Below are 26,159 nucleotides of genomic sequence, written 5' to 3' on the forward strand. Positions count from 1 at the left end.
ATTAATCAATTAACTAAAACAATGATAACATTTCTGTTCATTTGCTATGTTAACATTATAACTTCGGTTAAAAAACTAAAAAGGCGAAAATATAATGAATGCCTCTACAAGTTTTGTGTTGAAAATATAAAAATAAAATAAAACGAGTGAAACATCACATCACATTGAAACAGCCAGTATCTGTTAGAGATATTCTAGGTTGTAAGTCTTACGCCATGATGAAAATTCTTCACAGATATTTTATTGAAATTGGTTATGCTGTTTGATACTCTTTAAAATTTATTTTTTGCGGTTTTCAAGAACTCCGTCCGCTAGGTCGATTCCTGTCCATGATTTTCAAAATTCCTTCGTCGTAGACATATTACCTGGGTTCATCCCTTGACAAATACGCATCAAGATCACGGCTCGGTTATGGATACTTTTCCGAAGGAGCCTTTAGTTTTAAGTTTATATTATAACGATTTTTTGAAAAGATAACAAGGTTTTGTGCCTTTTTGATAAAGATTTCGTAGATGAAGAAATCACTCAAAGAGGCTTTTCCCTCTTTCAAAATTTGTAGTTCAAAATAAATGACACCAACAGTTGAAATAGTCTACATTTATTTAACTTGTTTTTTTTTTATTCAGAATTACTACTCGGGTGAGCTAAAAATAATATCGAAAGGTTGTATGAGACTTGTGAATATTTTCTTTGAAAATTACTATTCAAATAGCTTCAGATATCAAAGTGCCTTAACAGACCTGATTGTTAAGTCAATTTTGGTCTATTCTGGACATAATGAACCATAGAAATTTTGACAGCACGGCTGCCAAAAAGTGCCTACTCAAAAAATATTCAATAGTGAGTTTTTAACTAATCTAAACATTTAAAAAGCGATATTTTTTGTCGGGTATTCAATGTAAAGTCAACCACAGTGTTAGAAATGTAGGCTATTTCAACAAGAATACTATTTTGATTAACAAATATTAATGTCGAAAAGTTTTCGTGAGTTTTCAGTTTGTATTAAATGATTTGTATGAAATTAGTGAATATTTCCTTTGAAAAATGACTATTAAAATAGCATCAGAAATCAAAGTGCCTTATCAGACCCGATTGTTAAGTCACTTTTGGTCTATTCTGGACATAATGAGGCAGTGAAATTTTGATAGCACGGCTGCCAAAAAGTGCCTATTCAAAAAATATTCAATAGTGAAAATAGTGAAAAATTTCCAAAAAAATTGGTTTACTGGAGCAATTTTCAATTTTACAGAGTTGGTGTCTTCGGCAAGATAATGTATTCCAGTAGTACCTACAAACTTGTAGAACATATCACGTTGAAATTATACGATATAATCATGGAATAGTTCAAAAAACTGATTTTGAGGTTGTTTTTTAAAACTTTCATATTTTCTCCCTAAAACTGAAGTCCAAGCTATATGGTGTCTTCAGCTAAGTTACTTGAAATTACTTGTTCTCAGGGTATGAAAAACAGATCACGCCGAAAAACAAACGCTTTGTCCTAAGCGGTGCATGTTGGTAACAAAGGCGCTCCGCAACAAACGCATGTCAGGCGATAAGAGCAATAAAACAAACATCGCTTGCCGTGCGTGTGCTGATATTCCGGCTTTTCTGCTGAAATTTTCGACCCACATCATCGAATTCATAAGCATTTGGACGAATTAAGACTCTTGCAAACCTCAGAGTCGAGTTTCAGTTGTAAAACAATGCGAAAATCACGATGTGAATAGAACAGAACAAATATTCCTACCGTTTTTGTTGTGAACAAACTCGGGAGCGATTTTGTCATTATCTGCTAACGAAAAAACAAAGCGTTGTTGCCGTGCCTTCTTTGTTGCCTATTTTTCGCTTGCGGTGGCATATTCTGCGTACACTGCTTGTTCTACAACTTTGCTGAAGACATCTACCCTCTAAAAAAAGTATTTTGAAAAAATATTTTTTTGTTCGGGTTCACCCTACAGTTTTACCATACAGTGAATAAACATAAAAATAGAGAAGATTTTTCTGAACATATCTTCCAAAGACACCTATATGATAAAATGTCATCTAACGGCTCTTAGAGGTTTTGATCGTCTTTTTTCAGAATGATCCCACTGTGCATCGCCTGGCAAATTCTGCTGCGAACGCTTCGACTTTCGGTGATGGATTCAATACGAGATTAGGGGTAGGCGGGGCAATATCGACACCCGGGGCAGAATGGACACCCTCAATATTTTGAAATATGCGAACTTTTTTGAACTTTTAATGAATGGAGAATATAGTCCATTTATCTAAAACTTAGTTTCAGGAAAGAAACATTCTAAATTAAAATTATAGGGTGCGGGCACCGGTTTTGGCCAGTCTAAGGGAAATCATTTTTATAAAAATAACCAATAATCCTATGAAAACAACCAATGCGTCAAAAGAAAGGTTTCAATCTATATTTTGAAGGAAAAATGCAGAAATCATGCCAATACTTGATTTTTGTATTAAAAGTGGCACTGGCCAAAATAGAAGCTCTGCCGCAGTTTTGGCCATATTTTTAAGTTTGATTTCTATTTTGGCCAATCACGTGTATTTCTTATGGGAGTGGCCAAATTAGAAGCACCCTGGCCAAAATAGATATATGGGAGCAGATTTTTTAAGGAAATATATTTTTTTCTTCCAGTTTTAAATCAAAATGTGTGGTTTTCACAGCTGTAATCATCATATTGTATTAGGATCTACTAGTAAAAAATAAATTTACGCCGATTTAGATTGCAACAGGCTCAATACCGCACTATGGCCAAAACTCCGGACTGGCCAAAACTGAAGCTTCTACCCTACTTGATTTTACACGAAAAAGTTGCGTCCTCCGTTTTTTGTGCATGGAAATTATAATTTTCACACCATCTAAAATAAGATTTAGTGATTAATTGATTGCAGGTCAATTAAAACCTGATATTTCTAGAACACATGCAAGTAGTTTTGCTGTATCTACATGCTTAACATGTTTATATTTTCTTCTTTATCATATCAAAAATCAAGGTTGGAAATATCTTCTGCTGCCGGGGCAAAATGAACACTCACCTTTTTGAAAGAAGCAGCAAGGGAAAAATATAACCTAAATCACAAACCAACCAAATTCTTCGATTTCAGTATATTTTCGGTTAAATGTTCACTATAGTAGACATAGGGTGAAACAAATTGGTCAAAAAACGACAGCAGTGGAAAATAGTTGTTCTAGGCACAGCTGTACATGCCGAAAAAAAACGAAGCTTTATCCAAAACAGCCTGAATTTAAATTAACTGAACAAAAATTATCTACTTCGGCGTATTATTCATCCATAATAGTTGTTTTGTAATGAAATGACTTTATAGGTGTAAATAATGTACGAAATTCGTAAAAGTCTCATGGTGTCCATATTGCCCCATGGGGGTGTCCATTCTGCCCCGTATGCTCGACGGTCATGAAAACCTAACATTTTTCAAAACATTTTTTAAAGTAGATAAATCATTTTTCTTCGTGAGCATTCTTATGCAATAGATGCTAAATAGACTTTAAAAGGATACACGTATCAAAAAACTAAACTTTTTTGACATCTTGCCTGGTAAAGTTGACAAAAACCTTAGGGTGTCCATATTGCCCCGCCTACCCCTACCAGCGAGCATGAATGATCGTGTTTCGAGAAGTTTCACGCATTCGATGTATTCGTTCAATACATGGCCTTCATGCCTATTTTCACCTTCTATAAATTTTCACACTTATTCGCAACCTAGCGAATACTATCATACCTATCATTTCATACTCTACTCCCTTACTCTCTGAGTAGAAAAAGACTGATAAAGCCATAAAATCATTAAGTTATAAATAGAATACGGTCAATAAATCAGAATGCTGATGATATAGATATTATAACTCGCAAATTTAAGACGATGGCGGAAACGTACATCCGACTAAAGAACGAAGCCACGATGACAAAGGGCTTCAGGGAAAAATCACAGCGCCCGCCACCCCGAATTTCCATCGACGGTGATGAAATCGAGGCGGTTGAAGAATTCGTGTACTAGGACTCACTGGTTACCGCTGACAATGACACCAGAGGCGCATTATGGCAGGAAATCGAGCTTACTTTGGACTTCGCAGAACTCTACGATCGAACAAAGTTCACCGTCACACGAAGTTAACTATCTACAAAACGCTGATTAGACCGATCGTCCTCTATGGGCACGAAACATGGACCCTACGTGCAGAGGACCAACGCGCCCTCAGAGTTTTCGAACGGAAGGTGTTGCGTACCATCTACGGCGGAGTGCAGATGGAAGACGGGACTTGGAGAAGGTGAATGAACCACGAGCTGCATCAGCTACTGAGAGAACCAACCATCGTCTACACCGCGAAAATCGGAAGGCTACGGTGGGCGGGTCACGTCATCAGGATGTCGGATAACAACCCGACTAAAATGGTTCTCGAGAGTCATCCGACCGGTACAAAAAGACGTGGTGCGCAGCGAGCTAGGTGGTTCGATCAAGTGGAGGACGATCTGCGGACCCTTCGCAGAGTGCGGAACTGGAGACACGCAGCCATGGACCGAGCAGAATGGAGACGACTTTTATGTACAGCAGAGGTCACTCAGGCCTTAGTCTGACCGGTAAGGTAAGTAAGAACCTTTTTATCTAGTGTTGGTGGTTCCATAGTTGTTCTGCTTGACCGTGATCTTGTACCTTCATTGTTGCAAATTAAGACACCTTCGAAATTCTCTTTCCACCTTACGTTCAACAACAAACTGCCTTTGTCCGACCAGCGGCCATAATCGGAGATCAGTCTGGCTGATGACTGGCATTTGCTACAACTCTCAAGAACTACGAACGACACATGAGTTCGTCCATCAGTTTCTGCCCTCTGTAGAAGTCCTCAACCTTCTAGGTAGGTACTAACGTAGATCGAAAAGTACTGAACAAAACTCAAATAAAGTAAAATAGTGAACTCAGTTTTCCTCAATCAACCTCGTCAACACACACAGTTTACCACAAAAGAAATGTCATGTCAGTCGGAACATTTGTACAGAGTTACTGTTATGCTACTAATTAAACCAAGAAGAATGCGAGCAAACCAAGTATTACCATGATAAACGAACTTGCAAGAGAATACACAATTGGATGAAAATTCTGAAACTGAAACTGAATGACACGTTGAAGGAAGAAGTAGCAAAAAAAGAATCAAACTACCATACAGACACAGATAGGCAAAACCATAAATGTGAATGAATGTTACTGCGGAAAATAGAAATTTTAAATGAATATCATTCCACATACACTAGAAATCTACATGACTGCGCGGTAGTAAAACAGCGGATCGATGACTATTGATAGTATCAGAACAAATGCATCTTCTTGTATAGTAAAGATCTTGGCAGACAAAATCGAACTACCCCCAGATATATGATGAAACCATTGACAGAGTATAGAAACAGTTACGAACTGAAAGCAAATATCAATACAAAACACAGAGACAAACGTTAAAACAAAGCGGTTGTTTGTCTTTGCTGTTCCTCCGAAAGCCTTTAGATAAAACATCGCTTATACCACTTTACTAGGAATTTCGAAGAAACCTCATTTGACGAAAAACTCACGCGTACTTTTCCCATTTTTATTGATTTTCATCCTTTCGGCAAAGGTTCGTTTTTTTTTCCATTACAGCATGTTCAAGTTTTCCAGGTTTTTTTTTAATTTCGATTTATTTTGAAAAATTTTCAAATAGTGACGGCGGTTATATTAGAATACACGTTGTTGCTGGAACCTTACTGATCTTATCATCACCTTTTCCTATCCAACTTCTGTCGTTAACGCTAGGGCAAACATATTTCTGTTGTTTTAAGTTTCAAAGTAGGTATTTACAAAAGACTTTTTATATTTTTGTTTTAGTGTTTCAACACACCTTCCACGAGTTCCAAGCACGTGTACAACAAACACGTTCACTGAATGGATGAAGGAGGTTCGTCAGTACGTCTTTGTCGGGTTGTGTCGCTTCTGAGGAAAAAGCTGCAAAGTGGGAGGGGACTTGCATTCAAAGGAAACAACTGCAAATAGGGGTTCTTAAAACTAAAGGGGGTTTGTGGTGTTTTCAAAGGGCACTTACGGTTCTAGGAGACTTAAGCAACGTAGTTGTATTGGTTTTGGTTATCCTTGTCCCGCTCCATGTAGTCACGATCGATCAGCGATTCGATTCGCTTTTTCAGGTCGGCCGGCTGTCATGAGGGAAGAAGTTCAAAGGCACAGGTCAGTTATTGAAGATTCGAATGACGATTACACTTACCTTAACTGGGAAGGTCAGCTGTTTGTACAGCTCGCTGATGAGTAGGTTGTGGCTGAGCGTTTTCCTCATCTTCATGATGCGTACGATCGCTGCGTCGATCTGGTACTGTCGGTCCTGGTAGACGCGTTCCTCCGTGGCTTTCTGTTCCTCCGTCTGTGAACGAATCAAATAATCAGTGCTGTTAATCTCTGGTAACCATTGTCTAATCTTATTACTTACCGTTTCCTTCATCTGGATCTGATTGATTTTAATCCTAAAGAGCTTATTCGTGAACTCGTTGTTGAACTGGAACTTGTCGTTGTCCTCGACTTCGCGGCCTTTGGGAATCTTTGTGAGAACGCGCGCCTTGCCGCAGGCTAGCGACTGAAGTGTGCGACGCATTTCACCGTCCTGAAAAATTACCGATAAAAAGTGAGGTTAGTAAACTAAAGTGTGGACTGACTTACTACAGTGGACCCTGCTAAGCCTTTTCAAAAATCCCACATATTCAGAAGAAACTCGGTACAAACGACCTAGCGGCATCGCTTCAAAAGGTGCCTTAGTTCAGCAAAGTGTGCCTCGGCAACTCCAGGAGTGGATCCTGGAAACTGATACCGGCCTTAAAGTATACGTTCCTAGCCGACACCCGGCTTAGATAACTAACTAGGGTCCAATGAACACGCCTGGTTAGCGCTAATTCGGCTCTAAGTTCAGCCTTCATAAGGGGCTGGAAGTCCCAACTCTACGCGCCGTAAAAACCCAAGTTACCGTTCAAGTTTACTGCAATGGTATCAACATTCCTTGGTCCAAAACCGTTGGAGAGATCCTGATTTGAATTTTTAAGGAACGCAAGAAAAAATCCAGGAAGAATCCCCAAAGGAATTCCAGCAGAAATCCCCGAGGGAATTCTCGAAGGAATTCTGGGAGGAAGCCCTGGAGAAATCCCTGAAGGAATTCCAGGAGGAGTCCTCAAAGAAATACCTACTAGGTACTAGGAGTCCTCGAAGGGATTCCAGGAATTACCCTCGAAGGGAATCCTAGAGGAGTTCCCGAAATAATTTCAGCATGAATCCCCAAAGGTAATCTCCAAGGGAATCCCAGCGGGAATTTCCAAAAGAATTCGAGGAGGAATCATCGATATCCAGGAGGAATCCCCGAAAGAATTCGAGGAGGGATCCTTGAAAGAATTCAAGCAGAATCCTCGAAGGAATTCTAATAGAAATCCCCGAATGAAGCCCAGGAGGAATCCCTAAAGGAATTCCAGGAGCAATCCCCGAAGGAATTCCAGGAGGAATCTCTGCAGGAATTCCAGAAGGAATCCACGAAGAAAGTCCAGAGGGAATCCCCGAATGAATTTCAGTAGGAATCACTGAAGGATTACCAGGCGGACGAAGTGCAGGGAGGATTCCCGAAGGAAATCCGGGAAGAATGCTCGACGGAAGTCCAGGAGGAAACCCCGAAAAAATTCTAGACGTAATACCCAAAGCATTTTCAAGATGAATCCCCGGCGGAATTTAAGGTTTTTTTTTCGCGCTTCCTTTAAAGAGCGAATAGCTCACTGGAAGCATTGAACGTGTCCTTGTTTGTAACAAAGGAGGAATCCTTGATAGATTTCTTGGGGGAATCATCCCAGGTAGGATGAAAGCTTTCCAGTAGGAATTCCCGAAGCATTTCCAGGAGGAATCCCCAAGGAAATTTCTAAAGGAGTTAGCATTAGCATTAAGCGAGTCGCACAAACTCGTAGGTGGTACAGTCCTAGACCGCTGTTATTAGGAGTTGCCTCCTTCCCGTCTGAACCATCAAGGGAATTCTTGAAGTTCCTGAAAAAAAAACTTATGAAGAAATCTCTGATGTAACTCCTGGTGACATCCGTAAATCATCCAGGAAAAAATCTGCGAAAGAACTCCAGGAGCGATCCCTGGTAGAACATATATTCTACCCTCAAGGAATTTCTCGAGGAATCTTCTAAGGAACTCCTTGCGGAATCATGAAAGGAATTTCTGTAGGAATCTCTGAAGAAACTTCTGGGGAAATCCGGGAATTCTCCTGGAGGTATCCATGGATTCTCCTATACGAATCTCTGAAAGAAATTCTAGAGAGATCTCTGAAAGAATTCCCGAAAAAAAAAACTTCTGGAGAAACCTCTGATGTAACTTCTGGAGGCATCCGTAAATCCTCGTGAAAAAATCTCCGAAAGATCTCCAGGAGCAATCGCTGGAAGAATTCCTGGTAGAATCCCTAAACGATCTTCTCGAGGAATCTCCTAAGAAACTCCTTGATGAATCTTAAAAGGAACTCCTGGACTAATCTCTGAATGAACCTCTGTAGAAATCGCTGAAAATATTTGTTAAGGAATCCATGAATTCTTCTGGAGGCATCCTTGAATCCTCCTGGTAATAATTTTTGAAGGAAATCCTAGACTAATTACGACAGGAACAGATGATTCCTCTGAAAGAACTCCTGTAGTAATTCTTGAGAGATCTTCTGGAAAAATCCATATTGAAACTCCTAGAGACATGCCTGAATCATTAATTTCATTCATTTATTTAGCATTACATTACAATCATAATAAAACTGAATCAACAATTCTTCGCCAAAACACTCGATTACTGGATGTAGTCCTCCATCCTCGGCCGCGTCCCACACTTGCCAGATCGTTCTGTACCTGGTCAGCCCACCTTTCACGCTGCCCTCCAGATCTTCTTGTACCATTGGATCTCTTGCGAACACCGGCTTTGCAGGGTTGTTGTCCGTATTCTCACAACATGCCCCGCCCATCGCATCCTTCCAGCTTTTGCCACCTTGCGTTTTGTACATTGTACATTTGGTACTTTTTCGATCGCAGATTTCTGTGGAGCCTATAGTAGGTCCGACTTCCACTGATGATGCGCCTTCGTATTTCGCGGCTAACGTTGTTGTCTGCCGTTAATAAGGACCCGAGGTGGATGAAGTTCTCCACCACCTCGAAAGTGTCCTCGTCTATCATAACACTACTGCTTAGGCTTGCCCTGTCATTCGTGGTTTCCCCTGCCAGCAAGTACTTCATTTTGGACGCGTTCACCGTGAGTCCGACCTTTGCTGCTTCTCGTTTAAGGCGAGTGTACAGTTCTGCCACCGTTCCAAATGTTCTAGCCATAATATCCATGTCATCCACCTCCTCCTCTTCTTGGCGTAACGTCCTCACAGGGACAAAGCCTGCTTCTCAGCTTAGTGTTCTATGAGCACTTCCACAGTTATTAACTGAGAGCTTCCTCTGCCAATGACCATTTTGCATGTGTATATCGTGTGGCAGGCACGAAGATACTCTATGCCCAAGGAAGTCAAGGAAATTTCCTTTACGAAAAGATCCTGGACCGACCGGGAATCGAACCCGTCACCCTCAGCATGGTCATGCTGAATACCCGTGCGTTTACCGCCTCGGCTATAGGGGCCCCATGCCATCCACAAAACAGACAAATTGGCCGGATTTCGTGAAAATCACGCATCGGCTCGCCGCATAACACCTTTCAGGGCGATGGTGAACGGCAGACATGAGAGTCCATCACCCCGGCGAGATTCGAACGACAGATCGTCAGAAACCTTTACGCAGTTTCTTGCACTGTCCGTCTTCGCTTTTATCAATCTAGTAATAAGCTTCCCGAAGAAGCAGTTCTCGTCCATGATTTTCCATAGCACACTGCGGTCGATACTGTCGTACGCCGCGTTGAAGTCGACGAAAAGGTGATGCGATGGGACCTGGCATTTTTGGAGGATTTGATCCGTTGTCGAGCAGCCGTGAACGAAGCCGGCTTGATAACTTCCCACAAACTCATTAACTTTGGGTGAAATACGACGGAAGATGATCTTGGATATCACTTTGCAGGCGGGGTTCAGAATTGTGATCACTCGGAAGTTCTCGCACTGCATCTTGCCACCTTCCTTGTAGATGGGGCAAATGAGCCCTTGCTTCCACTCCTCCGGTAGCTGTTCGGTCTCGCAGATTTGGACTATTAGTCGGTACAGGCAGATGGCCAACTTTTCCGGGCCCATCTGGGTGTGTTCAGCTCCGATACCATTATTACCATTACCGATCCAGACTCATTGTTCTTGAGCTGCTGGATAGCTTCCGTAACTTCCCTCAACGTGGGAGTTGGCTCGTTGTTGCTCCATGCTGTACTGAAGTAGCCACTTCTCCCGCTGCCGTGATCCTCCATGTCTGCGTTCTCCACACCATTAAGGTGTTCGTCGTAGTGCTGCTTCCACCTTTCGATCACCCTCACGTCCGTCAGTCAAGATGCTCCCGTTCTTATCTCTGCACGTTTCAGCTCGCGGCACGAAGCCTTTGCGGGAAGCGTTGAGCTTCTGGTAGAACTTCCGTGTTTCTTGTGAGCGGCACAGCATTTCCATTTGTTAACATTCCGCTTCTTACAGGCGGCGCTTTTTCTCCCGAAAGAGATTTTGAAGGATGGACTGGACCAAAGGTTTCACTGCAGCTCATCCGGGGGCTAATCGCATTTTTCTAGCGTGTTCGGTGCCTTGTGGTGTTGGTACCAGCTTGTTGAAGGGCTTGGTCTTCCGGATGGCCAGGAGCAGCTCGGTAACACGAGGAGGACAAAACAGAGAAGAAAAAAAAACAGAGACGTAGTCCTACGTCAAAAACTGGAGAAGAAAACACAAGCAAATTAAACTTTTATACCAGCAGAGCGAAGAACAACACGAGGAGGACAAAACAGAGAAAAAAAAACTGAAGAAGAAAACACAAGCGAATTAAACTTTCATACCAGCCGAGCGAAGAAAGTCGAAAATACATCCCATGTATGTGACATCGCGGGTCCCCAACACATCTCTCACAAGAACAAAGGGTTGTCTACCTCGGGCCTCAAGGGTATCCAATAGTAGCGCTCTGGAGGCGTCATTATCCGGGCATTGCCAAACTACGTGGTCGATGTCATCATAACCGGAACCGCACTTAGTGCAAAGATTGTCGAGCGCAAGATTTATTCTATGCAAATGCGCGCCTAGCGAGTAATGGTTGGACATAAGTCTTGACATCACGCGTATGAAGTCTCGACCTACATCCAAACCGTAATGCCACGCTCGCAAAGAAACATTAGGAATAATAGAATGTAACCACCGTCCCAGTTGGCCATCTCGCCAATCATGTTGCCAACTTTGAAGAGAACTCTGACAAACTAAATGGAAAAATTCATCGTGTGAAATTCTTCTATCATAGATCTCACCTTCCTGTGCGCCCTCCTTTGCGAGAGAGTCCGCCTTCTCATTGCCATAAATTGAGCAATGTGAGGGGACCCATACAAAGGTAATCTTGTATGATCTTTCGACCAGTGCATACATCTGCTCTCTTATTTTTGTAAGAAAGTAAGATGCATGCTTTACAGGTTTCATCGACCGGAGTGCCTCAATCGAACTAAGGCTATCCGAGAAGATGAAGAAATGGTCTGCGGGCATGTTGGAAATCATCCCCAAAGCGAAGTCAATTGCTGCCAGCTCAGCAACATAAACAGAACAAGGTTCTTGAAGTTTCCGGAAGGCGGTGGAGTTTTCATTGAAGACACCGAAACCAGTGGATCCATTTATTCGAGACCCATCAGTGAAGAATCTCTTACAGGAATTGACATTTTGGTACTTTTCGTTAAAAATGCGAGGAATGGATATACACCGAAGTTGATCTGGTATTCCCTGAATAGCTTGTTTCATGAACAGATCGTATTTAACAGAGGAACTGTCGTTAGTGAAGTGTACACGAGGAGGGTTATAAGTTGGTAGGCTTATGTCAGACGACATGTAGAACAGATAGATTCTCATGAATTTTGACTGAGTGTTTAAACTGAGCATTTCCTCGAAGTTTTCAATAACGCGTGTGTTGCTCACTCCACACTCGATAAGTAACCTTAGCGAGAGTTCCCAGAAGCGGTTCTGGAGAGGTTTCACCCCTGCCAGGACCTCTAGGCTCGCATTATGCGTTGAGTGCATGCAGCCGAGGGCAATACGCAAACAACGATATTGAATTCGTTCCAGCTTTATTAGGTGGCAGTTTGCTGCTGAGTGGAAGCAGAAAGAGCCATACTCAATAACAGAGAGAATAGTCGTTTTGTAAAGTTTTATGAGGTCTTCCGGGTGAGCACCCCACCATGTTCCGGTAATTGTGCGTAGAAAATTGTTCCTTTGTTGACATTTTTGCACCAAATACTTGATTTGGGTACCCCAAGTGCCTTTTGAATCAAACCAGACCCCAAGGTATTTCGAAGTCAAAGATTGGTCGATTTCTATTCCCAAAAGATTGAGTTTCAGTTGGGCTGGGTTCCGCTTTCTAGAAAACACAACCAATTGAGTTTTTTGCGGAGCAAACTCGATCCCTAAATGTCTTGCCCAGATTGACAGATTATTTAGAGAATTTTGCAATGGTCTTTGCAACATTTCTGCATGTGGGCCTTTTAGAGAAACCACAGCATCATCTGCAAGTTGTCTTAGCGTGCATTGCCCTTCCAAGCAACTATCAATGTCTTTCACGTAAAAATTATAAAGCAAGGGACTTAAACATGAGCCTTGGGGTAGGCCCATGTAGCTAATTCTGGAAGTTGTTAGTTGTCCGAGATTGAAGCTCATATGTTTTTCTGACAGCAAATTATACAATAATTATTTAAAATTCCTGGAAGTCCACTATTGTGCAGTTTTTCTGACAATATGCTTATGGAAACTGAATCAAAGGCGCCCTTAATATCCAAGAAAACTGAAGCCAGTTGCTCCTTTTCCGCAAAGGCCAGTTGAATATCTGTTGAAAGCAACGCTAGACGATCGTTTGTTCCTTTGCCCTTGCGAAACCCGAACCAAGGTTTTTATATAATGGAAGGTTAAGCAGGTCGTTTAGTTTGTGGGGAAAAGCAAAGGAAGCCAAATGTCAAAGGAATTTGCTGAGGGGGGGTGTTTGTTTTCAGAATTTCTCACAGTGAAAAAATAATGGCCGCTCAGCCAGTTTTGACATCTAAGACTACCTTAGAATATGTAAATACCTTGACCCGAACTGTGTATTTGAAAGCAAGTTATTCGATTCGACCCAATGGTCGAGTCGCGATAGAATCATTTTTTCTAACAATTTCCTTAAACATGATAATATAGCAATTGGGCGGTATGAATTATGATCAGACGCTGGTTTCCATGTTCGCCTCGACGTGAAGATCTTTAGTTCGATATCACGGTGCCCGATTTAGTATCATCTTAAGCAGTTTATTTTGCTTCAGCTGGAGACGCCTACGATGCGTTGCCGTAGGAGAGCCGTAGGTGAGAACTGCTCGGAAGACTCATTTGAACAGTAGAAGTTTGTTGTGAAGTTGAAGTCTTGACTGTCGCTTAACCGCAAACGAGTAAGCTTGTCACATTTCGTGAGCGACATGTTGATGTGCTTATCGAATTTCAGTTTGGAGTCCATGAGCAGTCCCAAGTATCTCGCCTCGGTATCCCAAGGTGCGTGATGACCGTTCACTTCAATACACACGTCCGGAAGTAAACGGAGAGAACGATTTCGGGTGAAGTATACAGACTGCGTTTTTGCAGCGTTGACTTTTATTTTCCACCTTTTCTGAAAGTGCTCCAAACACTGCTGAGCTTCTTGAAGTTTTTGGGTGATAACTTTTGGATCGCGATGGGTTACAAAGTAGCCAGTATCGTCTGCAAAGAATGCGTATGACACTCCGTCCACCTTTATAATATCGGCAGTGAAGATATTGTAGATTGTCGGGTTGAGAACTGATCCCTGCGGGACCCCGAATGGAATTGGATAGGATCCAGAGAGTTCGTCGTTCACCGCCACTTGGAAACTTCGGTTTTTGAGGAAAGAGTGAACCATCATTGTCAGGTAAACAGGAAAGTTTGCTTTGGCCATCTTGTAGACGACTGCCTCCTGTCATACTGTATCGTAGGCCTTTTCCACATCAAGCATCACCATACCTGTTGATTTTCTTTCGTTGAACCTTTTTTTATACAATTGGTGATTCTAACTATAGATAGTAGAGTAAACATAGATCCGTGTTGATGAATCCGTTGTATCCAAACGAGCATGACGTCACGATTTGGACAACATCAATGGAGCGCATGACGTCATATTCAACCGTCGCACTCTTGAAAATTACTACTTACACGCTTGAAACATTTTAGTCAGCGGTGTCCGCAGATCTATGTTTACTCTACTATCTATAATTCTAACTAGCTGATGGTTAGAAGAGTGCGACCGTCGAAATCCAAACTGTTCATCTGGAATGACTTCAGGGTTGTCTAGGTCTAGGCGATTCAACCGTGTTAGGATGACTCGTTCAAAAATTTCACTTAACGTACTCAAAAGGCTGATCGGACGGTAGTTTACCGGTTTAGCAATGTCCTTGCTTGGTTTCGCTATGGGTATTACTCGAGCATGTTTCCATTGTTGAGGGAAATAGTAAAGTTTGAGGCATGCACTGTAAATTTTAGTGAGATACACTAGCCCCTTCCGTAATAAATGTTTCAGGCAAATGTTTTTCAGACCATCTATGCCAGGAGCTTTTTTGCTTTAAGACGCTGGATAATAGCTTTGATCTCCTGTGGTTTGGAATACGTTGACCAATCCTCGTTGATGTTTTGTTGCATGGAGAGTGTTGTTACCATCTCTCCAACCTCCGTGTTTGTGATTGGATCTCCAGGCAGTGTGTTGTTATGGGCTTTAGGAAAACTATCTGCTAGGATTCTAGCCTTTTCCATGGGAGAAATCAGCATCAACTCATCGACTTCGAGTGGAGGGATATGATTCACGGAATCCCTCAAGTGTCTCGAGATTTTCCAGAATTGTTTACCCCCTCTGGTCAGTTCCTGAACAGCGGTGTCGAAGTTCCTGTACCGGACTTGAGCGCATTCTTGCTGAATTTTCTTGTTCAGTGATTTAACTATCGTTCCCAAATGTGGGTCCCTGGAACGCTGATATTGACGTCTTCTGCAATTTCGAAGCCGAATAAGCAGTTTGATGCTGTCGGGTACGTTGACTTTTTCGGGATTACGAAGTGTACACATCGGTACAGAAGAATCTTCCGCATCAAGTACAACTTGTGTTAGGAGCAGTGAAGAGAATTGTCAGACAAAAGAGGCACAAAACAAGCAACAAAGAAGGTGCGACGATTAGTCTTTATCCCTACTGGTGACAGATAATGACATGATCTCGAAATTTTTTGTTGCAGACAAAACGGAAGCTGAATTTGTTGCGTACTTTTCAACTCGTGAATAATCAATTATTACTAACCCGAAGTCGAAATTGTTTGATGATAGAGCTTCACCAGAGTGGCAGTGTTTACCGACTCGAAGTTACCGTTCGAAAATCGCAATGCAAGGCTTGAAAATCTCTAAACTCGTGGTGTACGATGTTAATCCCATTATTTTCAAGTTGGGACAAACTTATGTCGCATGGGTTGTTTTGTCGCAACAAATACAGGTTGCGACATTGTCATTATTGTTGCGCGATGGTTGAATTTTGATTCACTGGAGGAGATTGATCGCAATGTCTACGTCCTCCGGCCTGTTAAGATTGTTGAGTAGCTGCGAAGACAGGTCCAGGTTTGCATTGATTTGGTTTTTGAAATTGACCCAGTTTGCTCTGTTGTAGCATCGAATTTGCCTGTTACGACTACTAACAACAGTCTCATGGAAGTCGAGTTCAAACGTTGTAGGGAGGTGATCCGACGAGAGTTCGTGATGAGCTACTGGAACCGACATGTTGACCAGATTATTGGATAAACCGAGATCCAGGATGGAAGGACGACCAGAACCGAAAGGGATGAATGTTCGACTCATCGATGCGAGAACATAAAAGTTGGAAGTCTGAACCAGTTTTGCCAGTGTGGTCCCAGCAGCATTTGCTCGATTACAGTGCCAAAGGCGATGCCTGGCATTTTTAAAAAGATATCTAAAGGAACTTCTGGAGAAATCCCTGATTGCAATTTAAGAAGAATCTTTAAAATAATTTTTAAAGAAATCTCTAAAGAAACTCCTGGACTACTTCCTAAAGATTTATTTATAGAAATGTATGCTGGATCTCCTGGACGCATCACTTAATGCTTCTGGAAAAAAATCTGACATTTTGTATTTGAAGGGCTGAATTATGGAAGTATTAATAGTTCCAAGAGTTTCGTATTTTAATAACCACCCTAGAATGCCATTTGAATTTTGTTCCAGCGAGTTTACGTTGGACTCAGCTCCAAACCTCCAATGCAAGCCAGCTTGGACCCAAGGAAAACCGAGCAAATTCCTCCGGTCTTCGCCCTCCAAGTAGTACCCTATGTTCCACAGCCGGAACAAATTTCTTCAGAAGTTCTTAAAAAGAGTCTTCTGCATAGTTTGGCTAAAACAATAGAAAAAAACTAAACAGATAGACAGTTCCAATGACCAGGCTTCAAATTGTAAGAACTTTTAGTGATTGATCTTTTTTGTTGATTCTCTCTTGATAGTATAATTTCCGAATCCGTTTTTGGATAATCTCATGGTGATCCGCTAGAGAACGGTTTTGGCTAACTGCAGAAGCAACCGAATATGAATCATCGATTTTCACTCGATTTATAGCGCAATGTGCCCAAAACAGTTAGCCCCAACCCCGCCCAAATGGTCCCACACCCTTTTTACTGCATGTAGGTATGTAGAAGACTGAGTATTTTGGATATCTTATTTTTCATGTACTTACTTCTATGTTTATTTGCGCCTTAATGTCCTCGAACGATATCGTGGGATTGTAGTTGAAGAGTAGCAGAACTAGCGCTTGGAACAATGATACCTGCAGATCTTTGGGTCCCTGCAATGAAAATTGGACTTTGAAAATTTCCTTCTAAATAACGATCACATCCAACTGATAACTTACCGCATCGAACCGTGCTTTCAGTACGCAGTGTCCCAGCGTCGGTTGCCACTGGAGCTTGCGCCCGCTGTGTTTTGCCAGGTAGAACTTGTTGAACACCGACTGGTACTGGAGCAGCTCCGGGGGCAGTGTGACCTCCACCACCGGGTACGTCGGCCAGAAGCCCATCGTCAGAATGTTAACCGTCAGATCGATGCTCTGCAAGTCCTTGTTCTCCGAGTTGCCCATATGCTGGGATTAATAATGTTGTTATGATAAATATTCTCAAGAAGTTTATCCCCATAGAACTAACCTGCTTAAATGCAATGTTAATGTCCCTACTCAGTTCCATATCCTTGAACATGCCCTCGAGCTTGGATGTGAACCCTCCGCCGCACTCCTGCTTCAGCTTGGACAGCATACTCTTCTCGGCGTCCACGGAAGCAGACTTGCCCACCAGTAACCGTTTGGCCAAGTCTTTCTTGTAGAACGCCTCGAACACGTCCTTACCGTGAATAAACCGGAACTGGACCATGATTTTGTCGAGGATCTGCTCCAGCTCCTCCTCGGTGGCTTCCTTGTTGCCGGCCCGAAGCTTCATGTCCACGTACTTGGCAATCAGCTCCGCCGGTTTGTTCGAGCGCTGGTTCACGAAGTACTCGAACGCTTCCCGAAGGGAGTTGGAGAATTTGTCGTTTTTCTCGAAGCACGTGACCACGATATGGTCCAGCTTGTCCTTGAAGTCCAGCAGGTCCTGCACCATGGATTTGTCCTTCTCCGGATCGATGACGATCGTGCGGCCCTTCTTCTTGATGTAGGCGTTGAAGGACGCACATAGTTCAATGGTTCCGTTTTTAACTCGGGAGAACAAAGAATACAACAGACTGAGATCGGACAAACGGTTCTCTTCCAAAAGCTGCTCCAAGCCTTTCTGCAGAATTCCAGTTATGTGCTCGGTGATTAGTTGTCGTTCCACTGTTACAATCAACTGGTGCTTTGTACAGCTGTCCAGGTAGTGAATAAGACGTTCGTTCTCTTCTTGCAGTCGCTTCTCCACATGCTGTAGATATTCCGGAACTTCGAGCTCTTCCATCTTGGCTTGCCCTTCCGACTGATAGAGGTGCTTCGTTGCGACAAGGAACTTCTGTTCAAATGCTTCCTTGTAGATCTGCAAATCGGACAACATCCGCAGCAGGCTTTTCAGCAAAGTTCTGTCCACCGTATCTCCGTTCCGCTCCTTTTCTATCAAAATCAGGATGCCCTCTACTGTCCTGGCCTGGACCAGAGTATTCATTGCTATGTGATCCCGGAACAGCTCCAAACCCATGTCCCAAATAGAGTGAACCGTCGGATTCGTCAGCACATACGTCCGGTCCAGATACAGGAATATACTCCGGATCATGATCATCTGCTGGCAGTGCGACTGCCAGCATTCGTTCATCTTCTTCAGGTAAACCAACTTGTCAACCGACTCGGCCAGAAACGGTGTAATGTTGGCCTTGACGTGCTGCTCGGCCAGGGCCGTCAGATTCACGTAGAGCTGCGAGTCCATCTTGTGGCTGCACATGTTTTCCACGGCTTGGTACAGTTCCTCCAGCGAGTATTCGATTGGTGTGGACGTCTGGATGGCCACGACGGCCGCCCGCAGTTTCTGCCATGTGTGCTCCTGGTAGTTCTCCGGCAGGGTTGGCTTGGCTGGAATCGAACAAGAAAAAATAGGTATACAGTTTTATTAACAAATCTCAGCCAAAGCTTCATTTATTATCAACAATGGATCATCGTTTATGAGCTTCGAAGTACTTCTTATACCTACTTCTCCGGAAATTCTTCTGGAGTTCCTTCGGAAATTATTTTAGTAGTTCCTCCAGTAATTCCTCTAGAACTTGCTCCGGAAATTTCTCTAGGAGTTCCTAAAAATTCTTCTGAGTTCTTTCGGGACTTTCTCTAGGAGATCTTCTGGGGAATGTCTCTTGGAGTTGCTCCGAAAATTCCTGTACGAGTTCCACTGGAAATTCCTCTATTAGCACTACTTTCCGGAAATTCCTCTAGGAGTTTCGGCTACGAGTTCCTCTAGAAGTTCCCCCGGGAATTTTTCTAGGAGTTCTACTGGTCAATTCTCAAGGAAATCCACTGGAAATTCCCTTTTGAAATGTTCTGGGAATTTCTCTATGAGTTTTACTGTGAATTTCTTTAGAAGTTCCTTTGCGAATTCCTCTGGGAGTTCCGTTTCCCCAAGGATTCGTCCAGCAGCTCCACTGGGAGTTTCAGCGGGAATTATTGTTGGAGTTACTTCGAAAAATTCTCTAGGAGTTCCTCCGGAAATTTCTTTAAGAGTTCATCCAGGAATTCGTCTAGGAGTTCCACAGAGAGTTTTTCTAGGAGATTCCACTGCGAGTTCGTCTATGAATCCCTTCGGGAATTCCACTGGAAATTTCCTTTGAGCTCTTTCGGGAGTTTCTCTAGAATTTTTACTGGAAATTTCCCCTAGAAGTTCCTCCAGGAGTTCCTCTAGTAATTCTTCCGGGAATTTCTGCAGAAGTTCCTGTAAGAGTTCCTCCGGAAATTCCTCCAAGAGTTACTCCAAGAGTTCCTCTAGGAGCTCCTCCATTTTTTTTCGGGAATTCTTGCAGGACTTCCTCCGAGAATTCCTCCGGAAACTTCTCCAGGAGTTTTCGGAAATTTGTCGAAAAGTTCCAACGTGAAATCCTCCGGGAGTACCTCCGAGATTTCCTCCAGAACCGCAGAAGAGTTTCTCCACGACTGCCACCAGGAGTTTCTCCGGGCAATTCTTGTAGGAGTTCCCATTCTCCCAGGAGTTATTCCGAGAATTTATTCGGAAACTCCTCTAAGAGTTCCTTCGAGAAATTCTTCGAAATTGTCTCCAGGAGTTCCTCCGGGAATTTATCATCGAGTTCCTCCGGAAATTTTTCCAGTTCCTCCAGGGGAACCTCCGCGAATTCCCCCTGAGGTGCTTCTGGGAATTCATCCAGATGTTCCTCCGGGAATGCCACCAGGAGTTCCTTCGAGGATTTATTCAGGGTTTCCTCCGGGAATTCCTCAAAGAGTTTCCGGAAAATTCCTCTAGGAATTCTTCTGGAAATTTCTCCCGGAGTACCTCCGGGAACAGTTCCAAGTGTTCCTTGGAATTTTCATAGGAGTTCTTCCGGGAATTGCTTCAGAAGCTCCTCCGGGAGTTGTTCCTTTGAGAGCTCTTCTCTTCCTGGAAAGGATCAACTTTCTCGTGTTTACCGCATGTTAACGGAGGCGCCACCGTATATGGCCATTAGCATTGTGACAGCAGTGGAGTTATGCCAAACACTCAAGTCTACGGTGGGGCTATCTGTTCATTCCATAGCGGCCGTTTTAGTTATTTTAGTGATCCATTCCTCTCGGAATTCCTTGAGCGATTCTTCTAGGGATTCCTCCGAGAATTTCGGAATGCATTCAGCAGCTGCATTGGGAATCTCTTCAGGAGTTCCTACAAGAATGCCAGAAACCAGGAGTTCTTCCGAGAATTCCTCCAAAAGTTACTCAGAGAATTTCTTTCCTTCAGTAGTTCTTCAAAGAGCTTCTCCGGAAATTTATCCAGCAGTTCCTCTGAGAACGTATCCACGAGTTACTCCGGGAATTTCTCGAGGAGTTCCTACGTAAAATCCTCCGAGAGTTTCTCCACGAGATCCTCCGGGAATTCCTACACGAAGTTCCTCTGAGAATTGCTCCAGGAGTCCTCCAGGCAATTCTTCTCGAAGTTTCTCTGAGAATTCTCCCAGGAGTCACTTCAAGAATTTCTTTGGAATTGTCTGTAGGAGTTCCTCCGAGGATTTATCCAAGAGTTCCTCCGAAAATTCCTCCAGGAGTTCCATCGTGAAATCCTCAGGGTGCTTCTCCAGAAATGTCTATGCAAATTTTCCTGGGAGTACGTCTGGGAATTCCTCCAGGAGTTCTTCCGGGAATTCCTCAAAAAAAAATCCAGAACATTCCCCTAGGAGTTGCTCTGGGAATGTCTCCAGGAATTCCTCCGGGAGTGGTTTCGGGAATTTCTCCAGGAGTACCCCCGAGAATGGTTCCAGAAGTTGCTTCAGAAACTCCCCTGGAAGTTATTGCAGAACTTCTTCTGGGAGCTCTTGCGGGAATTCTTCTCGGAGTTCTTTTAGCGATTTTTCTACGAGTTCCTCCGATAATTTCTCCAGGAGTTAATTTAGGAATTACTTCGGGAATTCTTGCAGGAGTTCCTCCGAGAATTTCCCCGGGAGTTTCTACGTGAAATGCTCCCGAAGATCTTTCGGGGATTCCTCCAGGTATTTTTTCCGTGAATTCCCCCAGGAGTTCCTCTGGAAAATTTTTCAAAAGCACCGGTAATGCCTCTAAGAGTTTTCCTAAAATTCTTCCGCGAATTCCACCAAGAGTTCCTCCGAGGATTGCTCTAGTAGTTCTTCCAAAATTTCTACCGGGAGTTCTTTCGGGAATTCCCCCGGAATTTCCCCAGGAGTTGCTTTAGGAATTCCTTCACAAGTTCTTCCTTTGGGGATTTTATCCCCATATTTCGCGAATTCCTTCAGCAAATGGTGTGTATCGTATCATCACCATGGAGCACTGCTACTCGGTGGTGCAAATAAAACGTTAATTTTAACCAATGTGTTTCTCTCGTCGTCTGGAATCCCATCGGTTAAATTTAACCACGTTACACAACGTGGGACCGTCGCATCCTGAACGAAACATTGGTCCAAGTTTCGACGACGAAATAATTCCTCCAGGAGTTCCTCTGCAGTTTTTTCCAAAAGTAACTCTGTAAACTCCTTTAAGAGCGAATTCCCTAGAAGTTCAAACGGGAAAGCTCTTGGAATTTTTCTAGGAGTGGCATCGAGAATTTTTGTACGATTCATCGGAAATTCCTCCAGAATCCTCATTGGATATGTGTTTTATGTTTCTACTGGGAATTCTTCTAAATCTTCTAGTGTGCATTTCTCAAGGAGTTACTCCGGGAATCCACCGGCAGTGCTTTTGCAAATACCTCCAGGATTTCTTCCGAGAATTCCTCTAGTAGTTCGGTCGCTAATTTCTTCAGGAGGTCCAGTGGCTGGTCTAGTGGGCATTTCCATCGAAAATTAATTAAAGATTTCCATCGGAAACTCCTCTAAGAATTCCTCTGGGAATTTCTTTAGGACCTCCACTGGATATTACTGGAAGTATTCCACTGGATATTCTTTAAGCAGCTTAAGCCGAAATTATTTCAGTTGTTGCTTCCGGAACTTTTCCAGAAGTTCCTCCGGGATTCTTGCAATTATTCCAGAAACTCTTTTATGATCTCTTCCACGATGATCCACAACAGAAACTCTTTCAGAAGTTCCTCTGGGATTTTTTTTTTCTGGAAGTTTCTCTGACAGTTTTTCCACAAGTTCCTCCGGAAATCTTTCTAGAACAACCTCTGAAAATTTGTTCGAAAGTTACGCCAACAATTCTATTGAATTTGTTCAGAAGTTTCTCATGGGATTCTTTCTTTATTTGGTCCGGGAATTTACCAGAAGTTCCTTCGAATATTCCTACGGTAAATACAGGTAATCTTCGATGTAACGTACCCTCGATATAGCGAATTCGATATAACGTACATTTTGCTTCGATATAACGTACAACTTTGAAAAATTTAGCTTTTCCAGTAATAACTCCCAGATAAACTACGAAATTACTCAAATCAATGTTTTGTTGCAACATTAGCCTTGCTACCCAGAATTAGCGCAAATTGGGAAAAAAATTGGTGTACCGTGACTGTACCTATTTCCGTTCACTTAAGGCGATGAACTAAGTCTAATAGCTGTAGAAAATACATGTTCTGCATTTAGTGACTGTAATTGTGCAACGCTGTTTCATTATGTCTCTATACTGCTAGAAAAATATAATCAACGTTGCAAGCACTCCACTTATTTTGAAAATGGCCGCTATTTAAGACAAGTTGTTGTTCCTTATTCCAATCAGTATGATCCTAATTCCGTTCACTTGTGTTCCTAATTCCGGTCACTGAAAGTAATTATCAAGTTGACAAAGTAATCATATATCATAGGTTGTTATAGTTATATTTATATTTGTTATAGGTTGTTATAGTTATATTTATATGTTACTAGCTGTCCCGGCAAACTTTGTCTTGCCAAGCTGTGAGGGTTTGACAACTGTGGAGGTCATTGTTGCACCGCACTCTAGATTGGTTTAATTTCGTTCGAGTTGACTTTCTTCCCAGCCCATGAAAAATCAGTACTTTATCAATTTTATTACTTTTCTAATTGATTTACTTAACTTTTTGTACATATAAACACAGCCACCACGAATACGAATCGAACCATGCAGGGGTCATGCTGATCGGTTCATCCGTTCGAGAGTTTTGTTGCCTCAAAGGGACTTCAAACTCATTTTTATATATATAGATATGTCGAAATACATTTATTTACTTATCAAAACATGTTAGTTCTATAATAATTTGAAGTAATAACATTGGATTGTTTTAATGTTATTGCGTTTTTGAGAGCTTTCTGGGAAAACTACAAAATTCCACCAGACTGAAACAGTGTCGAATGTCGTGTCAAAGTCGGGTCAAATTTTATCGAATTTTAGACCAATGTTGGGCCCACATCGCATAACTGTTGGGTTTATGTTGGGTTTGGACACCAAAATAAAATCAGGTCAATGATAGGTTTACGTCGGGTTTGACGTCATCTATAAATTTTAAACCTACGACACCACAATTTATGCTTGCTAGCTGGGGTTACCAATAAATGATATGAACCAAACATCAATCGTCAGGGAACCTTGACTGATGCTGGTTGGTTGTTTCGATTGTACTGCAGAATTTTTTCATAGTTTCCTTTGGATTTACATGGTGATTGGAATTAGGAGCAAGTACAACCTGTAGTATCCTAATTCCGGTCATGTCCCTTTTTCATTTCTAGCATCAGGAGCCTTCTTCGAAAAGTTGATTTGATGTTAAATTTATAAAAATATGTCCTTTATTGTTCTGCTTTGGTGCTATTTTGATTGATTTTGTTAATATTTCAATGAAAATACATTAAATGTATAAATTGATGCAATTCACAGGTCCGCAAAAGAAAAAAAGTAGAATGACGGCCGATTGGATAATTAATGGCATTTAATGTATTTTCACATTAATACACAAGAAACCCTTTAACTTTTGGATTATATTCTGGCGTGGACATACTTATTGAAAATTACAAAAATTAATTTGCTAAAGATTTGCGACAATTTCGGCTAATACTCGGTGTTTTGATTCGTGTGAACGGAATTAGGAGCTGATTGGAATTAGGCACAGTCACGGTACGTTATATCGAAGCGAAATGACTTTTTCGCGAAAACTGAAATTTCGCCAAAATCGTTATTTGGAGTTGATTTCACGTCTTGATGGATTCGACTAGCACTAGCACTAGCATAAAAAATATTAGATTTTTCTCTGCTTCGATATAACGTACAAAGAGAACATTTTTATTGTACGTTATATCGAAGAGTACCTGTGTTCCGGAAGTTCTTCCGGAAAATCCTCCCGAAATGTCACAGAAGCGTTTCCAGGTATTATCGCGGATGGATATTCTTCAGAAATTTCTTCCGGTAGATCGTCCGGAAAATGTTCAAAAGTTCCTTGAGGCATTTTTTTCAAATTCTTCCAAAAAAATTAGAATGGAAAGCGATTGCTGAAAACGACCTAAGATTTGTAATTTCATATGATATTTTTCATAATAAACTGACGATCAATCATGGTTGCATTACGTTTATATTTGATCATAATCCAAATCTATATGATCGCAGCTGATCATAATCTTTTATTAGGTATCATTGATCAATATAAGCTTGCGGTTGACCTTTCGCTGAAAATGCATTGTACCGTGAAGCTAAAACGCATCAAATTCATTTGATTGCGGCTCGAAAAAACAATGCACTCGTGCGCAACGTTTTGCATAGAATTAGCAGCACACAACGATGTTTGTATGCGATGTGCAATCAGGGTTATCTGAAAGCTTGTCGATGAAGACCATAAGATAACGCTATAATTCCGGGGATTCCTCCTGCAAGTCCTTCGGGGATTGCTCCTGGAATTCCTTCTGGATATCCTTCGATAATTTATATTAGAAATCCTTTAGGGATTCCTCCACGAAATCTCGCTCTCTCGGAATTCTCTCGGAGATTTCTCCTTAAATTCTTTCGTGGACTCCTAGAGTTCCTTCGGGTATTTTTCCTAAAATTCCTATGAAATTCTAATCAGAAATTTCTTCAGAACTTTCTGCGTGGATCTCTCTAAGAGAAATTCTTGAACCACCAGGGATTCCTGCAGAAGTTCTAACAGAGTTTCGTACAGCAGTTCCTGTAGGGATTAAACCAGGAGTTCAGGGATTTCTTCGGAAATTCTTTCAGAGTTTCCTCCAGGAGGGATGTCTCCTGCAGTTACTTCAAGCTTCCTCCTGGAAATCATCTTAGATTTCTGCTGGAATTCCTTCGGGGATTCTTCCTAGATTTCATAGCTAATGAAGCTTCCAAGAAAACAAAACAAAACTGTATCAAATTCGATACTTTATTGCCCTTTAATGGCAATTGAGTGATGCTACGTGCACTGCTTTAAGGATGCAGGTAATATCACAATCCCAAGTAACATTTTTTAGTCAAATGGACTAGAAGATGTTCTTATAACCATCATAAAACTAAAATAAAGTTTATGTTTTATGCCGGATCTAAAAACCTCTACAAGACTTATTGGCTATCGTCTTATTGGCCTCCTCTTTCATCCGGCATTTTTTACACGTTTAGAAGAGTGAGAAACAAAGAAAAGAAAAGGCTGGCTCCGCCAATGCTAGAATTTAATCAACGAAGGTGCAGTTTCGGAGGATGTCCAGATACACTCGGGGGAGGATGGGATGTGGACAACAAATCCGTCGAGATGGCCACCCTGGTCGCATAACGTTAGGGCTTGTGAATTTGGCAAGACTATATGTATATATTAGGGTGGCCCACATTTACATTTTGTGTATATGAAAGACAAAACAATTGGAAAATTCAAAATCTTTCCTCCTGAATCGATTG

General features: G+C 42.0%; 2 protein-coding genes across 5 annotated transcripts in view; both read right to left on the reverse strand.

Annotated features, from left to right (window-relative positions):
• Positions 1-5,591: 5,591 nt before the first annotated feature.
• Positions 5,592-26,159, reverse strand: part of LOC109407813 (cullin-4A) — a 417,220-nt gene continuing 396,652 nt past the window's right edge. For 2 of the 4 annotated variants that reach the window (XM_062854466.1, XM_062854464.1), the window contains exons 2-8: positions 17,404-18,785; positions 17,115-17,342; positions 16,941-17,048; positions 6,491-6,661; positions 6,272-6,424; positions 6,095-6,203; positions 5,592-6,035 (exon numbers count right to left, since the gene is read on the reverse strand). In XM_062854466.1, coding sequence (XP_062710450.1) covers positions 6,108-6,203; positions 6,272-6,424; positions 6,491-6,661; positions 16,941-17,048; positions 17,115-17,342; positions 17,404-18,785 — 2,138 coding nt within the window. In that variant the 3' untranslated portion in view covers positions 5,592-6,035; positions 6,095-6,107. The remainder of the gene's footprint in view (positions 6,036-6,094; positions 6,204-6,271; positions 6,425-6,490; positions 6,662-16,940; positions 17,049-17,114; positions 17,343-17,403; positions 18,786-26,159) is intronic. The other 2 variants (XM_062854468.1, XM_062854465.1) reach the window with 2 other exon arrangements.
• LOC134287503 (uncharacterized) lies at positions 7,682-13,072 on the reverse strand. The gene is made up of 2 exons (XM_062849392.1): positions 9,696-13,072; positions 7,682-9,404 (listed from the first exon to the last, which is right to left on the reverse strand). The coding sequence occupies exon 1, from the start codon at positions 12,854-12,856 to the stop codon at positions 10,997-10,999; it is 1,860 nt and encodes a 619-aa protein (XP_062705376.1). The 5' UTR covers positions 12,857-13,072; the 3' UTR covers positions 7,682-9,404; positions 9,696-10,996.

Source organism: Aedes albopictus, chromosome 2 (assembly GCF_035046485.1).
Source record: "Aedes albopictus strain Foshan chromosome 2, AalbF5, whole genome shotgun sequence".
Taxonomy (NCBI): Eukaryota; Metazoa; Arthropoda; class Insecta; order Diptera; family Culicidae; genus Aedes; species Aedes albopictus.

What these genes read in the sequence shown, in the direction of transcription:
- LOC134287503 (XM_062849392.1), bottom strand. Translation starts at nt 12,856, where the DNA reads ATGAGCTTCAATCTCGGACAACTAACAACTTCCAGAATTAGCTACATG.